General features: G+C 35.9%; 1 protein-coding gene across 18 annotated transcripts in view; it reads right to left on the minus strand.

Annotated features, from left to right (window-relative positions):
- The window catches only part of SOX5 (SRY-box transcription factor 5), a 1155824-nt gene that overhangs the window by 804945 nt on the left and 332738 nt on the right, over nucleotides 1-18141 (minus strand). For 11 of the 18 annotated variants that reach the window (XM_049885159.1, XM_049885160.1, XM_049885146.1 and 8 more), the window contains one exon: nucleotides 9164-9260. In XM_049885159.1, the coding sequence (XP_049741116.1) occupies nucleotides 9164-9246 (83 nt within the window). In that variant the 5' untranslated portion in view covers nucleotides 9247-9260. Of the gene's footprint in view, nucleotides 1-9163; nucleotides 9261-18141 lie in introns of those variants that run through there. The other 7 variants (XM_049885153.1, XM_049885157.1, XM_049885154.1 and 4 more) reach the window with 3 other exon arrangements.

Genomic DNA, 18141 nt, shown 5'->3' on the forward strand with positions numbered 1-18141 from the left:
TTCACAGTAATGCACATTTTTATCCACAGGTGGCAGACCTTTTTAAAATAAACTTCAATCATATTCAGGTGGTGTTTTTTTTTTTTAACTGCCACCCACATTAAAATGTAAGAGTATGCTGCTCAGAGTTCTCATTAATGTTGCACAATTTAGATGATAGATTTGTCAACAAAGTGGCTCATTCTCAAAGGCCAGTGAACCCTGTCGGGATAAATGCCTTTAAAAATTGTGTATTGCAGGGTAATCTTTAATTATACAGAACTCACTTGACAATTTACAATATATGGGGATTATTTTCCTTTTTCAAGCAATAAAGAGTTTTACTTTCTAGATTAGTGTAACTGAGAAAAAAAAGTGACTGGATTTGATAAATAAAGCAAAGAGCTTGCTTATTTGCAAGTAAAAGAGAAAGGTGACCGAGAGGCGTGTACAAACAACCACCACTTAGGATCACAAATTATTAACTGGCTAAATGGTTAAAGCAAATAACTATAAATGCAGTGACATTTTAAAAGAATGTTAACACAAGGAGATAAGCAAAACAAAAATAACCGCCACCAGTGGCGTAACTAAGCATTCTCCTTAATTTACCTCCACAAAACCTTGGATTTACAATACCTAGAAAAAGTTTTTCAATTTTGTGTTATTCTTGGTTAATGGAATATAAAATCTGGAATTCAACTAAGTCTTTTTGTGGAAAATAAAATATCCATAGTTTTAGTCCTCAAAACATTTTACTTCTATTCATCCTAATAGTAACGCCTATCATCTTTTATAGTGAACAAATGATTACATCATCCTATTATTCTTAATATCCAGTGTAAGAAATTCTTAGCAAATATCATAAATTATTTTACCTAATTTTAAAAGATGAATCAGTTTAATTTACATTATTAACTACCATGTTTTTCCTTCCTAAAACATAACACACCACTGGAACCCTGGTGGCACAGTGGTTAAGAGCTATGGCTGCTAACCAAAAGGCCCACAGTTTGAGTCCACAAGCTGCTCCCTGGAAACCCTGTGGGGCAGTTCTACTCCACACTATAGGGTCACCAGGAGTCGGAATCGACTGGATGGCAACAGGTTTGTTTTGTTTTGTTTTGTTTTAAACTAATAAGGAAAATCTATGTTAACTATTATGGCACTGGGTTTTTTTTATGTTAACTATTTACTGTTTTAACATGCATATATTATGAAATACAGTAAAACCTGAAACAACCAGAACCTGTGTAAGCCAGGAACCTGTCAGAGAAGGAAAACTCCAATATTTTCCACTAATAGAGAGTGATAGAAAAGTGATAAAACTGCACCTTGCCAAAGGCGGAAAACTTGAGAGACCCTGAAAAGCAAGGCAGTTCCGTGCAGTTCCGACTCTCACAGGTTTCACTGTGTCTTAGATTGCTGTTGCTCCAGCAGGGACTATGAATTTCAACTTTACTAGATATTATACCCAAAAGTGGAGGTTCCAATTTACAGTCCTACAAACACTGCATGAGAGCCGTCATTGCTCTACATCATTGCCAACACTCTGCACTGCAAGGCATATTCATTTTCCTCCATCTGAGACATGGGTAGTAGGATCTCATCGTAAATTTGACTTGTATCTCCCCACTACTACTGAAGAAACCCTGGTGGTGTAGTGGTTAAGAGCTACGGCTGCTAACCAAAAGGTCTGCAGTTTGAATCCACCAGGCGCTCCTTGGAAATCCTATGGGGCAGTTCTACTCTGTCCTATAAGGTCGCTAGGACTAGGAGTCAGAATTGACTGGATCACAGTGAGTTTTTTTTTTTTTTTTTTACTACTGAGGTTAAAGACATTTTCATATGTTTTTTAGACATGTGGTTTTCTTCTTTTGCCCATTTTTCTACTAAATTGTGTAAATTTTTCTCATTGATTTGTAAAAATTTAAAAAAATCTATTCTGGATACCACCTCTGCCAGTTATACATGTTACAAACTTATTCAAGCATGCCATGCCTGTCTTCTCACTCTTTTTACGGTGTCTTCTGATAAACAAGTTTCATATTGGATGCATACTTTTTTGCCTTAAGAAATTCTTCTCTATTCCCAAGTCATAAAATCATTCTCTTAGATTCTGTTCTAGGAGATTTATTGTTTTTCCTCTCAGGCTTTGACCACCTGAGAGTGATGTGTGTGTGTGTGGTGTTAGGTAGGAATCAAATTTCATTTTTTTTTCCATAGATAATCAGTTTTCCTAGCGCCACTTATTGAAAATTCTGTCGTCTCTCCACTGCTTTGAAGTACAACCCTTATTATAAATAAAGTGTCCCTACATGCAGGTGTCTGTTTCTGAGCTCTCTATTCTACTCCCATTTGGCTACTTGAAATGCACACTTTCTTAAGAGAGCTTTGTAATCTCAGCAGGTCAAGTCCCCATATCCGTTCTTGTATTTTAAAGAGTGTCTTGACTATTCTTTGTCTTTTGCATTTTAGAAATCAACTTGGCATATTCCACAAAAAAAAAAAAAAGGAAGACTATCCAAACATCCAAACAAAAAAGCAAAGACAAAACAACCAGTTGGCATTTTGATCTTGACTACATTCTACTTGCAGATTAACTTGGGAGTAATGGATATCTTTATAACGTTGGATCTTTCAGTCCATGAACATAATAGATCTCACCATTTTATTTCAATCTTTTGAATAAACATTTCTTAATAAATTTTTCCTGTAGAGGTACTGTTGTGACCTGACGCTGAGTTGGCCCCCAGCACATGACAATCCCATGAAAAACACTGTCCAGTCCTGTACCATCCTTATGATCAGATGCGGATGGGATCCTTGACATCCACAGGGTTTTCTTTGGCTGATTCTGGGAAGCAGATCACCAAGTCTCTCTTGCTAGTCCATCTCAGTCTGGAAACGCCACTGAAATCTGTTCATAGTAACATGCAACCCTCCACTGACAGATGAGTGATGACTGCTCATGAAGTATACTTGTTGGGAATCAGACTGGGTCTCCCTTAGGGAAGGTGAGAATTCTACCACTGCCTCATAGAGGTATTGTATATCTCATATTACTAGGTACTAGATAAAATCTGATGGGGATATATAGAAATACAGTTGATTTCTGTGTATTGTTTTGTATGCATCGACCTTGTTCAACTCTCTAATTTACTAATATCATCTGCCAGTAATAACATTTGTTTCTTTTTCATTCATAATAACTTTATTTCTTTATCTTGCTTTACATCATTGGCTAGGACAGCCATAAAAGTGCTAAACAGCAGTGGCAACAGCAACTATTTTTGTCTTCTTGATCACAGGATAAAAGTTTTCAATAATTTATCATTTTTGTTTGCTGTATGTAGTTCATATCAGATTGAGGAAGTTCCCTCCTATTTTAGTTCATTGATTTTTTTTTTAAATCAGAAATAAATGTTCAACTTTATTTAATGCTTTTTTGTAGTTACCAAAGTGATTACATTACCTTACTTTAATCTGTACTACATTGAGTATCTTATATGTTAATGAGTCTTACATTTCTGAAATAAACTAACTTGGCTATATTAAATTTTTTTTTTATATATTGCTATATTTGTTTTTCTAATATTTTGTTGAGGATTTTTCCACTTATATTCATCATAAGATGAATTCCCCTGTAAATTTCCTTTTTCATACTGCCCTTGCCAATATGGTATCAAGGATTTAAGACCCTTATAAAATGAGTTGTGCGTTGTTCCCTCTTCTATTTTCTAAAAAAGAAACTTGTGTAAGAGTAGACTCATTTATTCCTTGAAGGCACAGTAGATTTTGTCTTTGAAGCTATGTAGGTCTGTAATTTTCATTGTGGGGAGATTTTGGATTAATGAGTTAAATGTCTTTAATGGTTACAGAACTACTCAGGTTCTCTATTTCTTTTCAAATAAGCTTTGCTAAGTTGTATTTTTCTAAGAATTTTTCCATTCATCTATTTTTCTCACTTATGGACATAAAGTTATTCATAATATCCCTTATTGCCTGTTTAATATTTGCATATCTGTTGTAATATCTCCTTTTCCATTTTTGATGTTGGTTATTTGACCCTCGTCAATTTTTCTTGCTCAGTTGTAACAAAAGATTGGAAAGTTTACTCACTTTTTTCTAAGAGCTAACTTTTGGCTTTAATGTTCCTTTCATTTATGTGATTATTTCCCATTTCATTAAGTTTTCTCTTACTTTAATTTCTTCCTCCTACTTTCTTGATTTTATTTTGTTGTTCTTTTTATAACTTCTTAGAATGAATGTCTGGCCTAAATTTCCTTGTAAATACTTCTTAGCAGCACTCCACATTGTAACATGTAGGATTCTCATTATTGTTTAGTCTAAAATATTTTCTTATTTCCATTGTGATTTCTTAATTTTGAAACATAGCATTTTTTCTAGCTATACTTTTGTTATATATTTCCAGCTTAATTTCATTGTGGGATGATTTCAATTATTTTAACATGATTGAAATCTAATTTACAATTCAGCACATGGTCAATTTTTGTAAATGTCCCACGTGTGCTTGAAAATAATGTGAATTTTGGCAGGTGTACGCAAGGTTCTATACATGTTCATGAGGTCAAGTTCTGTAATCTTGTCTTTCAAGTCTACATCCTTACTGATTTTTTTTTTCTATTTTATTCCATAAATTACTAAAAGAAGTAGGTTAACATCCACTGCCATCATGGATCTGTTTATTTCTGCTTGCTCATCTGTCAATTTTTTCTTAATATATTTGGAGGTTATGTTATTAGGGGCACTTAGATTTAAAATTAGTCTATCTTCCTATTGAATTGAAACTTCAATCATTTGTAAAGTGACTTTATTTCCAGTAATGCTTTGGGCTTTAAACTCTATTTTGTTTAATATTAATATCGGTCACCAGTGTACTTGTACTAAATATTTTGATTGTATATTGTTTTCCAATATTATTTACCTTTTACACATGAGAAGTCTGAAGCACAGTGGTTAAGTAACATACTCAACAATAGACAGGTAATAAACAGTACAGTCAGGAGCTGAACCTACACAGTTTCGCTCCAAAGTCCATAATCCTAACCATTATGCATCTCTTATAAGTTTCAAAGTATGAAGTCAGCTTAGGTTAAGGGAAAAAGTCTTTTCTCTTACTATAATTTCTACAAGGAATTTCTCACAGATTTATATCTAATTGTGCTTTTTCACTAAGCAAAATTATATTCACTCCTTTAATATTCTACTGTATGATAATACTTTAAAAAAAGAAAAAATATATTCTCAATATAAAATTGCAAGGTTCAGCCTCTTTCACTTATGCATAAGGAAACTGAGTCTAACGTTTTTCTTCTTGCCCTTGAAATAGGAATGAATACCAAAAACCTACACGTGGCTCTACTGAGGGGGAAGGTTCATTACAGTCAGACTCCAGGAAAAATAGCAGAAAAGTGGGGGGTGCTGGGCTGTTTCATCTCTCCTTAAACAGATACATGTATGCACTTATATAAACCCTTAGAATCCCACATTTGTATTCTCCAAATTTCAGTACAGTCATTCCTCAGTGTGGCAGGGGACTGGTTCCAGGACCCCCAGGGATACCAATATCTGCAGATGCTCAAAAGTCCCTTATATAAAATGGTGTAGTATTTGCATATAACCTAAGCACATCCTGCTGTATACTTTAAATCATTTCTAGATTGCTTATAATACCTAATACTATGTAAATTCTATGTAAATAGCTGTTATACAGTACCGCATTGTTTAGGGAATAATGACAAGAAGAGAGGCGAACAATGCTCAAATAGCCAATGCTGGAGAGAGACTGAGATCTGTGAAATGGCAGGAGGCTACAGCAGGAGATGCCTACACATCACTTCATCCGCGTGGATTCAGGAATAGTGCTTGGGGCACGGCAAATTCAAGTTTTGCCTTTTGAAACTTTTTTTTTCCCCCAAATATTTTTGATCTGTAGTTGATCAAATTGCAGATGTGGAACTCGGGGATACGGACAGCCTACTGTATTAAATTATGCTTATAGGAAAAAAAAAAAAAAGGAAGAAAACTAAAATTTCTCATGAATCTATGATCCAGAGCTACTATTATTTGATATATTGCCTTTCAGCTATCTTTCCTGTTAATTTTTATGTTTGTAATACATGCATATAAGGAGCCCCAGTGGTACAACGGTTAAGTGCTCAGCTGCTAATCGGAAGGTTGGTTGGTTGAACCCACCGGCGGCTCCACAGGAGAAAAGATTATCTGCTCCCATAAAGATTACAGCCTAGAAAACCCTATGCGGAAGTTCTATTCTGTCATATGGGGTCCCTATGAGTCTAATTTGACTCACAGGGCACCTAATGATAGCAGCAATATACACATATAGGTGAAAATGTGTGTGTGTACACACACAAATTTGGAGATACACTGTATCTTCAGTGTAGATTCTGACTTGCTTCATTCAACATTGTATCATGCAATAAATTATGTCTCTTTAAAAGTTCTTTCAAAATATTCTACTGGCTCTGTAATTATATAAATGTACTCAAATTTATTTCACCACTGGTCTATTGCTAAAAGTTTACTGAATCTCTCAACTTCTTCTCATTATAAATCTATGAAAATGAACATCTTTTACATAAATTTTGTCTCCCTCTTTGAATATGTCATTAAATTAAGACTCCTGGAAGTGAAGGCAACAGATACTGCTGGCTTAAATCTAGTACCCAGTCTCTTATGCTTCCACTGGAAGAACTTCCCAATATTTACCTTTCAAAATAAAAACTACATTTCTTAGCCTCTCTGCAGGAAGGTATGATCAAGTTACCATGTCCTGGCCAGTGGAATGTAAGTAGAAAGGGTGTGTGCACTTTTCAGAAGATGTCCTTAAAGAGAGTAGGTATGCTCTTCTCCTATTAGTTTCCATCATGTTTGCTGGAATATGAACATAATAACTGGAATATGCATTTTAAATATTCCAAAATACTACAAGAAAGTCATGTGTTCACAGTAGCAGAGCAAAAGATGAAGAACCGTGCCTCTGATGTCTAAGGAGCCAATCAACAAGCTCTAAACTGCCTATACAAACTTGATATAAAAAATAAAATTCTGTGTTTTCTGTTTGCCTGTTTTTCGTAATCGTGGTAAATACACATAAGATTCACCAATATTGGAGCACTGGTGGCGCAGTAGTTAAGAGCTCAGCTGCTAGCCAAAATGTTGGCAGTTTGAGTCCACCAGCTGTTCCCTGGAAACTCCATAGGGCAGTTCTACTCTGTCCTCCAGGGTCGACGTGAGTCGGAATGGACTTGATGGCAGTGGGTTTGGTTTTTGGGTTTTGGAGTACATTCACAATGTTCTGTAACCATTACCACTAATTCTAGAACATTTCCATCACCCAAGTGGTAGTGAACTCATTAATCCAGTGAGTTCAGCCCTTCCTCCACCAGTTTCTGGCAACCACTAATCTGGTTTCTGTCTCTACGGATTTGCCTATTCTGGACATTTCATATAAATGGAATCAAAATCCTCTATGTTTAAATTGTTACCTTGAGTTATTTGCAACTTAATTTTATCCAAACTAATAGAATGGGAATGTTATATAGAATATTTTTTAAAACGTAAGGCTCTTAACAGAAATGGCCAAACCATTTCCCAGAAGGGTCAACAAATATCACCCTTTTCCAAGCATTATTGAATGTTCCTATCTTCCCACACCCTTGTTAAAATATTCTTATTCAAAACTATTTTTTACTATTTTAACACTGAGGGGAGTAACTTCGGATTTTTTTATTAACTTTTTGTATAAGAATTGTGTTCTTTGCTAATTGTTTCAATATATTGCTATTTTTTAATTAAGATTTTAGTATCTTTCTTATAACAGCTCTTTACATATGATGTTTGCCATATTTATTGGAGCAGTCTCAGTTTCTCATTTACCTTTTAATTTTGTTTGTACTGGTGTTTTAACGTGAAAAACTATAGAGGTTTTATATCTGCAATAATTCATTTATGATTTAGTTCTCTTTTGGTTAGAATCAAACTCTAGTACTCACTATGCCTTTTTCTACATTTATTGTTTCATTTGTCTATGAATATATGAAGCTGTACTTAAAAATACTTAATACGATCTAGGATTATTAACAAGTTAGTTATTAAAGAATATAACAACTACTATTGCTTCTAAGGGTTTTTACAAACATACTTGTATCCTGAAGTTCTAGACATAAGTTATAAGATTGTAAGAGCGATTATGAATAAATGAGTTTTAGGTCATTATGCAAGACCAGGAAACCCTGGTGGTGTAGTGGCTAAGTGCTATGGCTGTTAACCAAAAGTTCGGCAGTTCGAATCCACCAGGCACTCCTTGGAAACTCTATGCGGCAGTTTCTACTCTGTCCTGTGGGGTTGCTGTAAGTTGGAATCGACTCGATGGCAATGGGTAATGCAAGATCATCATTTTTTTTAATTACTTTTGGTACCAACTAGTAGGAGAATTCCTTTTCTATCCCAGTGGGGATAAACCTCTTCTGAACCACAGGATCCCCTACCTGAAATCAGCCAAATGATGACAAAGGATTATAAAAGATTTTCAACTCTAGGTCCATAGTCAAACTTTTACTCATATCCCCAAGAGTATATAACTTCTCTTGAAAAGGCAAACAAACATTTCATAAATGCACACACAGGTAGATGCCCACTAAATTTATCTGCCAAACTAACTGGAAAATATCTGTTTGATCTCAGCAAACTTGCATTTTTGTATGTGTTTACAGAAACATACCCTGGAACACTTAATAGCCTCTGAAAATTTTTCTAGAACATATGACCTACCCATTGTGACCCAAAATATTTCTTTGCAGCAGCAAAAAAAAGTAATGACAAATTTTTTTTTTCAAAACATTTTTCAGTGGAGGACAAAAAAGCTCTTGCAACTTTAAGACAAGTATATCTCATTAAAAAAAGAAATGTCACTATCATCTGCCAGTTTAGAGATATTACCTTCATAAAGAGTCTCAAAACGATAAATACAAAGCCAATTGTTGTCTGAATATAAGATGATATACTATAGTTTTATATGGATAGACTCTGCATATTTTTACATATAAATTAAAAATAATAGAAGGTATGTAAACTTCCACTTTTGTGATTTAGCTAATGGATTTTTCAAAGGTATGTATCGTGTGCTTTATGAATATACCTTTTTCCGACCCAATGCAGTGCCAAAATTCTTTGTTCAGTTTTCAGAATCTTGTAAACAGATTCAAACAGGAACCGTGTCATCAGCAAGAGGAATGCTGGAAAAAATAAAATCAGACCATTAACAGCACATTGTTTCTTTCTAGTAAACATATCAACATATTACTTTTAGAAGCAGATGATTCCTAAGATTTCTAAAATAATGTTATATTCTATGAAAAAAAAAGAGGCATTATTTAATGAAAGCAGCATTAATTAATACAAAGGCTTAATCTCCTTAAAAGTTGTTCATTTGGTCTAATTTTCATGTAAAATCCTGTAGTAGCTTTAGGACCGACTACATTAAGGTGTCTTGTTTCTCTAGAAGGATTTATGAGAGGTCCTCAAGTGTCTTCTTGGGTCCCTTCCTTGATTCCATTCAAATGTTCAACAGCAACTGTCAACACAAGAACTGGTGGCAGCCATTCAGACATCTATCCACTCAGATCCCCTGCTATATATCTCTTTGATTGCACTGCCCAGCTTAACTTCGGAAATACTGCTCTTGCCACTCTCATGAGTAAATAAAATTTTGGCTTTGTGTCCTATTTCCCCAGGCTGGACAAAAATGGTCCCTGGCAATCAGTTGAAATTCCCAAAAATCAGACTTATGAAAGCAGGGAACCCATACATAGTTGCAGCTACAGTCTAGATTCTGGCTGGGTCTCTTCATTACCAGTTCAATTCAAGGAGAATTGAATAATGCTTAAGTGTTCATCCTTAACATACCATTGCTTATTCAGCTTTGATCACAAGGTCTATGGTACTGAGAAACAGTTCTAATTCTCCCGGAATCCAGATTCCTGGGGTTGATGGAGTTGGAATAAGGCACCCAGGTCATTGCCCTTAGACGTCCTTTTAAACCTTGAGCCTTGAAGAAACTGGTTTCTAAGTCACTTTTGAGTTAAAGATCAGTCTAGATAAACTAGTAAAGACCACTTCATCTTAGACATTACACTCTTTTGGAAAATCATGATGGGTAGTAGGTTCCAAGAAACAGGGACCCCAAAGGTAAGACTAGAGCTGTGTTTTAAGGCAAATCAGTAATTATTTTAATTCTTTAAGACAATGCTATATGAAATCCTCCCCGACCACAAGTTCTTTAATCAATTTTGTTCTAACCCTTCTTCCATGACAATGATGATGAGACGGAGTACAAGAAGCTTTAGAGGTTTTCTCATCTTTGAATATTTTGAGTCCCTAGTCAAAATGTTACCCTTATTTGCAAACTGTACATTAAATAAACTTCAATTTCTATTATTGGCTTAATATGATTTTTGTTTCAGCAAAATTTAAATAGTTTTATTACCATACTCTACCTTCCCAGGGCATGAATGGTAGAGAGATATTTTACTTCATTCCAATATTAGAACTTTTGTTAATAAGCACAGAAATTCAAAAGATACCATGTTGAAAAAGAGAAGAATCTACATTATCTCATTAGCTCATTAATCACTCCACTGGAGAGTATCCCAGAACATGAAAATTCCCATTAAAAATTTTGAACATTAGATATTATGCTGCTGAAGTAAAGTACATATATAGTCTAGTGAGTATTAAAAAATAATTTATTTTCATTAAAAATTATACTAAAAAAAAAATCTACCCCAAACTTTAACACCACTTTTTTCCATTAAGTGAAATTCTACATCTGACCAAATGTGACAAACACAGTAGAACTTACTCAAAAACGAAAAGGACATATTTTGTCATATCATATATTTGGGTAACACAGAAATTCACAGGTGGTATTTTACCCACAAAAGGGAGCTTGGATCTTTATATTTTTGTTACAGAACTTGAAAAACTTAAATGAAAATATGTAATTTAAAAAATGCTTGTTGATGTCATAATCTGATGTCAGGTAAAATTTTGAGATAACCAGATTTCAGTTGGCATATTTTTTTTCAACCATTACATATTAGTATGTCAGAAGATTGGAAAGGTAATTGGAATTTTCAGAAATGTCATACCTGTACTATAATTACATTTTGTTTGTTTGTTTAGATAGCTGAATAAAATGTAGCTGCCAAAGCGGTCTACAAGAAAATTCTTTTTAGGTATTGGAGACATTAGTTCATGTGAAGTTGACTAAAATTATTAAGCTCTGCGTCTGAACTTAGTTCCATAAAAGTGAAATGGTATCTCAGTCATTCCCTTCTCAGGAAAGAGGCTTGTATAAACCAATCATTCTCCATCCATTTGCAGAAGGGGAAAAACCCCTATTTTAAAAATTACCACAATAGCCATTCACACTACTATCATTGAAAACTTTCCCAAGAAAAGTTATGTTGGTGTGACACCATGATGAGCTTCCCTTTCTTGAGAAAAAAAATCTTTTTTGCCCTATGGAAAAAAAAAAAGTTTGATCCCTTCAAAATTTATAATCTCCCTACAGTATCTAAAGTTGCTAAGTTCTGGGTTTTATAAAAATAAAATGTATTCATCAGCTTAAAAACTACCTTATAAAAATATAATTTTGGCAACTGTTATCATCCCAGAGCGACCAGCTCTACCACATTTAAAACCCAACCTAGTGCCGTCGAGTCGACTCCGACTCATAGCAACCCTACAGACAGGGTAGAACTGCCCCAGAGAGCTTCCAAGGAACTACCACAGTTAGAGACACAACAATAACTGAGCTGAAATCCTTTTGTTACCACTGTAAACTGCAAAAAATGCAGATGATAGAACTTCTGTCCTTTTCCCCCAGGTTCCTCTTCTCAGCTCCTGAAAGCTATTATATATATAACCCAGGCAGGGACTTGGAGATGAAGGGGTTAATCACTTCTGTTCTTCTTCTGGAATTCCAACTACCCATTAAATCGTTGTTTTTCCCCCACTAGGGACTGTGAATCTAATGGACCTAAAATCAATACCTTATAAATGACATAAAAAATATATTCATTTTATGGACTAATGTACCCTACTGCCTGAATCCTATTTACACCCTCTACTTTAAAAAGAAATAACAGTTCCATTTCTGCCAGTAAAAGGTCACTCAGTCACTTTGGTGACGTGCTGCACAATACACTGTCATACCAAAGTACAGCAGGAGGGGCGATCAGTAGCTGCAAAACCTCGACTGTGGAAACTTTACATACAGTGGGGGAAGCTTGGGTTAAGAAACACTATCCAAGAGGAGCATGCAGGTAGCTTCAAAAATGTTAGCCGCCTGCTGGGGTGGGTTTACAGGTCTCTATTTTATTATCTTGTTTCATAACTTACACATATTATATTCAATTTTGAGTGTATCAAATATTACATAATAATATTTAAAAACAAATACAATTTCCATTGACTTGTAAATTCTGTAATGATTATAAAAGCTGGATTAAAAAAAAAAATCCTAAGAGGCAAAAATGTTCACTAACTCACCAAAAAGTTATTAGCCAAACAGACATAGTGTGGGGTCATGCCACATTAAACCACAGGCACAGGCAAGCTCCGAGGAGACCAAGGGTATTTCTATTCATCAGATAACCCACTGCTGTCGAGTGGATTCCAACTCACAGCGACCCTAGAGGACAGAGCAGAACTGCCCCATAGAGTTTCCAAGGAGTGCCTGGTAGATTCAAACTGCTGACCTCTTGGTAAGCAGCCCTAGCACTTAACCACACCACCACCAGGATTTCCCATTCATCAGATACAGCAGTGAAAGAACCAAGAAAGGTACAGTGAGTATCTGTATTAAGGAATATGCTGAAGACAAGGTTTTATATTTACAGTATATTCATCAATCCAAAGGACTCACACATTTACTCCAAAAGCCATTTTTATCACTTAGAAAGTATTATCCTTAGTTTTTTGGATTTTGCTTTTTTTAAATTCTCACCTTATAAAAGATCGGTAAAAATTTTGTATTTTGAGAAAATTTTCTTCTCCCTTTAGTATTTTTAAGACATCAAATATAGGGAAATCACATAATATGCAATGCTACCTTCAATGCAAAGATAAAAGTGTGCCCCCCACCAAAAACAAAAAAAAACAAGCAAACTTAGAAACTAAAGGAAGACATTTTTTCTTGAGAAAATATCACCTGACTTACTTTTATACAGTCAGAGAATAACAAGAAGATGAAGTAACTTTAAAACAGATACTTTTTGAAAGAATTCTAGCAACAGGTCAACAAGAAATTTCCTCTTCAGTTTTAGTGGCTTAAAATTCAAACAGTTATAAAATTAAAAAAAAAAAAAAAAAACCACAAACTGTTGTTCTTTATTCCATTTGCCAACCAGAGTCATTTATCCCCTATTAGATAAAGGATAATAGACTCTACCGAAAGGGTCATTGGCCTTCCATTTAATGATATTGCCAGCCCCAATCTGCATTTTCCCGGCAATGTCCCTCAACACAGAATAAATGGCTGATCTCTTCACAATAACAGCTGATTTCTATTTATTAAGCTAAAAAGGTCACCATTTTCTACGGCTGGGCCGCCCTGAACTATTGATAATTTTATGCATAAACAAATGGCAAATTTGTGCCACATAAATATGCATTAGCAATTACTTTTTCCTCGGGCAACGCTCACCGCATGCAAATGTGTACCTCGCAGGGCCTGGTAGCTTTTGTTTTAGCTCTTGAACAGGGAAACAAAAGAGCACAATAAACAATTTTAAAATTGCCAATCAATAAGCAATGCAAATGCAAAGGTAAATGGCAAGAAACTTCCTCACAAACAACAAAACAAAAATGAGTGGGGGGATGGTGGAAGGATTTTCTTTTTTATACTATTTCATTTCTTTCTCTTTTCACAATGAAAAGGCTAAAGTACTCTTGACACAGAGCAGCTAGCTAGGCTGGTGCTAAAAGCAAATGCCAGATGGGGAAAGTAGAAAATATACACAGGGTTAGTAAACACACACACACACACACACACACACACACAAACACACACACACACACACACACACACACACTCCCCTACCAAAAAGGGGTAAGTGGAAAAACTGTGTTCCTCAGTTGATTTCAGGGGCATCACCTATTCAAATTCATGATTTTTAACTTCAGAGGTTCAAAGAATTTTAAAACCAGGAGCGACTACAGAGATACACAGCCAAATCTCAATTCCAGCACTTTTCTATGTTGTTTTCTAATGTTATTTTCCTTAGAAAAACAGAATACACATTACCAATAAGTAGGATTTTTTTTTTCAGAACATAAGGAAAAGTGGTAAATGAAGAATATATAAATAAGAAATTTAAAAAAAGTATCCCACAAAATGTCTACATGCCCAGATGTTTAGGATTAAAAACCCTGATTTCAGAACAATTCAAGAATAATATCAGCGCAGGAGAAAAGACAAGGGGCTAGTAAGGAGAGAGGCAGCACAGGTAAGTCTAGAAAATAAAGTGTCACCTAATGTGAGCATGAAAACAAACCATAACTCAAGAAAAAGCTGGCGTTTTATCTAAAAATGAACTTTAAGAAATAGATAATATCCTTTAGTGTTGACTTTTAACTGTTCTAAGCACTTTATGCTTAGGTCCATTATACTACATCTTTGCAAAAAAAAAAAAAAAAAAAAACAGCCTCTAAGATTGGTACTATTCCACTGCCCCATTTCATAGCACCTAGGGATTTTTTTTTTTTTTTTTAGGGATGAGTTGGAAACCCTGGTGGCGTAGTGGTTACGTGCTACGACTGCTAACCAAAGGGTCGGTGGTTCGAATCCGCCAGGCGCTCCTTGGAAACTCTATGGGGCAGTTCTACTCTGTCCTATAGGGTCGCTATGAGTCGGAATTGACTCCACAGGACTGGGTTTCCTTTTGGTTAAGGGGTGAGTTTGGGGTTTCTCCTAAATTAACAAGCACTTGTGAAGCCTACTATGTAGAATGCATATAGAAACTGTGTCAACAGCTTGGTGTGTTACCTACATGGGCATTGCGGGGACCAAAGGCAAAAGCTGAGGTTCAAGGACAGAGGCTGGTCAAATAATCACATTGTTTGTTCCCAACCCCACTTTTATACCAACAAGATTAGATTTAATAGGGAGTAACTTCAAGGGGGATCAGAAAGTCATAGAGGGCAACAGGAAGCTCCAGGGCTTTGTGCTTCCTGCAGGAGCCTGCCGCCTCATTTGCTCTGGGTAAGTTATCTGCTGGTGAGTATCTAAGGCCTCTTTGCCCTAGACTCTTTCTTTGCCCATTCCCTGATCTGCTCAGCACCACACCTGGGCAGACCTCTATGGGACGTTTCCCAGCCTCTCCTGTCAGTGGGCTTCCAAGTGAGTCGGCCACCTATGGGGAGGAAATTGGAGGGTGCCGGAAAAGGCATGACAAATGTCTGTCTCTGTTTCATTTGTTCCGTTTTATCTTTTTTTTTTTTAATATTTTATTACAGATAATTACAAACATATTTAAAATAGACAGACTTGTAAGATAAACCCTCATCACCCATCTGCAAGGTTCAACAACTGTGACCCTTCTGCTATTTTAATTTTTCCCCCCTTTCTTTGCCTTGCCAGGTACCCTAATTGGAGCTCCTTCTTTGTATGGCTCCACCTCCTGCCACACGTGCCCACATGGTTCCAACTTCCACCAAGCAGCCCTGCTAACCTGCCTCCTCCCTTTGTCTTCCCAGCCTCAGGATGCTAGTAACTTCTTGTGACTCCTGACCTGGAAGTTGCTATTTTGTCATCTGTGTAACAATTTTCAAATATTAACCAAACCAGTTAGCTTCCAGTGAACTCTGATTCATGATGATCCCATGTATGTCAGAGTAGAACTGTGCTCCACAGGGTTTTAAATGGCTGCTTTTTTTTGAAAGAAGATCACCAGGGGTTTCTTCCAAGGCACCTCTGGGTAGACTTGACTCTCTAACCTCTCAGTTAGCAGCTGAGTGTATTAATCGTTTACACTGCCTAGGGACTGCCCCTATTAATACTCAGAGTGGCTTCTGTCTTCTTGTTTGGACTCCGACCACATGAGAGTTTACTTCATTTTACATTTTTATCATCTACTGGCAGAATCACTGGAGCCCTGGTGGCACAGTGGTTAAGAGTTCGGCTGCTAACCAAAAGGTTGGCAGTTCAAATCCATCAGCTGCTCCTGGAAAACCCTAGGGAGTGGTTCTACTCTGTCCTGTGGGATCACTATGAGTCGGAATCAACTCAACGGCAACAGGCCTGGTTTCGAGTTTGGCAGAGCCATCATTTATCCCTTACCTATGGCCCCCTTGAAGGAGGTCAAGGCCACCTAAAGTATAACATCCTTTCATCAGCGAGAAGCCCAGCATGCTGGTCATGTTTGCCACACCTTAAGCATGTTTCCCTATATATGATATCCATAAGGTTTTGATGTATAAGATAACCTATTTCTATTCTATACCTTTTGTTAATTGCTTATTGTATATTGTTTATTCATTGGCTTATATCACAACAGAGACATATTACCCCTGGGAGTTCTACCCTGGTGCCTAAAAAAAACCAAACCCACTGCTCTCGAGTCAACTGTGACTTATAGTGACCCTTTATAGGACAGAGTAAAACCGTGCCATAGGTTTTCCAAGGAGTGGCTGGTGGATTCAAACTGCTGACCTTTTGGTTGGCAGCCTGGATTCTTAACCACTAAAAAAAAATTTTTTTTTTTTTTTTTAAGCCACCACACCCTGGTGCCTGGCATCGTGGAAATCTGCCCAGTCTATTTTAAGAAGGCAGCTCAGTCTGGTATCTAAAATATATTTTTCTAATGGAAGATGGCAGAGACTAGTTAACCAAGTCTCTTGGACTTGGACAAGATATGTTTAATATATGTACGCACTTATTTATTCATAACAAACATGACCTTCCGATGTTAGGAATAAACACTCACACATACACACACACACTATAAAAATGACTGATGTTAGACAGCTCTTACAAAATTACATTTTGAAAAATTATGGTACTATGAATCAAATATATAGATTAAATTTCCCTTGAAATAGACATGTGTTTAATAATTAATGGGAAAGGATAAAAATAATATTTATGATTTTATCTTACCCAAAACACTTACATAATTACGCATAACTAGATAAAGACATACTTACCAAATCTGAACTCTAATCTGTGAGGAACTTTTAAAAATACAAAAACATTTTAACATCGAAATGATGGACTTAAATCCACAAGTTGACACTTCAACCTCATTTAATATAGTCTTGTAAAAAAAAAGATCAAACATAGAAGATATGTTTTAGGAATGCTTAACAAAAACTTTGTAATTTTTATTAACAACAATCACAATGCAAACAAAGAATGAAATGTGCCAGTGGAAAAAAAGAATTCAGTTAATAAATACAGAGTGTCCAAATCAGAGTTAGGTAAAACCAACACCCAGTGGTAAGTTGATATTTCCAATACTGGTTCATGAACTGTTTTCCAAGCTATAGACAGGGAATTTGTAAATATTCAGCACTGAGGAAAGGTCGACCAGGAACATAATGGGTCTGATGATTGTGCTAAATCAGGCACTATTAAGAGGAAAAGATACATTCAGCCATAAAAAGAGAAAACTTAAAGAGTGTAGGAGGAACCAATCATTAAGTACAGTCAGATAATTGAAGGGCTGTTACTTGGAAGAGAAACTATTTACTACATATATTGTCTCAAACTCCAAATGAAAAAAAAATCTGAGTGTTTTTTTGTTTTTCTATTTTGGGTGGTGAAGGGATGGGAAAGTAGGTTTCAGTGCATTATTTAATACAGCTTTTTAAAAGGAATTACCAGCAATGATACCGGCTGATTGTATCAAACCAAAAAACCAAATCTGTTGCTGTCCAGTTGATTTTGACTCATAGTGACTCTACAGGACAGAGTAGAACTGCCACACAGGGCTTCTAGGGAGTGCCTGGTAGATTCGAACTGTGGATCAAAGGTTAGCAGCCATCGATTTTAACCACTGCACCACCTGGGCTCTGACTGGACCAAAACCAAATGATTAAGTGTTTAAGCAA

This window comes from Elephas maximus, chromosome 4, assembly GCF_024166365.1.
Source record: "Elephas maximus indicus isolate mEleMax1 chromosome 4, mEleMax1 primary haplotype, whole genome shotgun sequence".
Lineage (NCBI taxonomy): Eukaryota > Metazoa > Chordata > Mammalia > Proboscidea > Elephantidae > Elephas > Elephas maximus.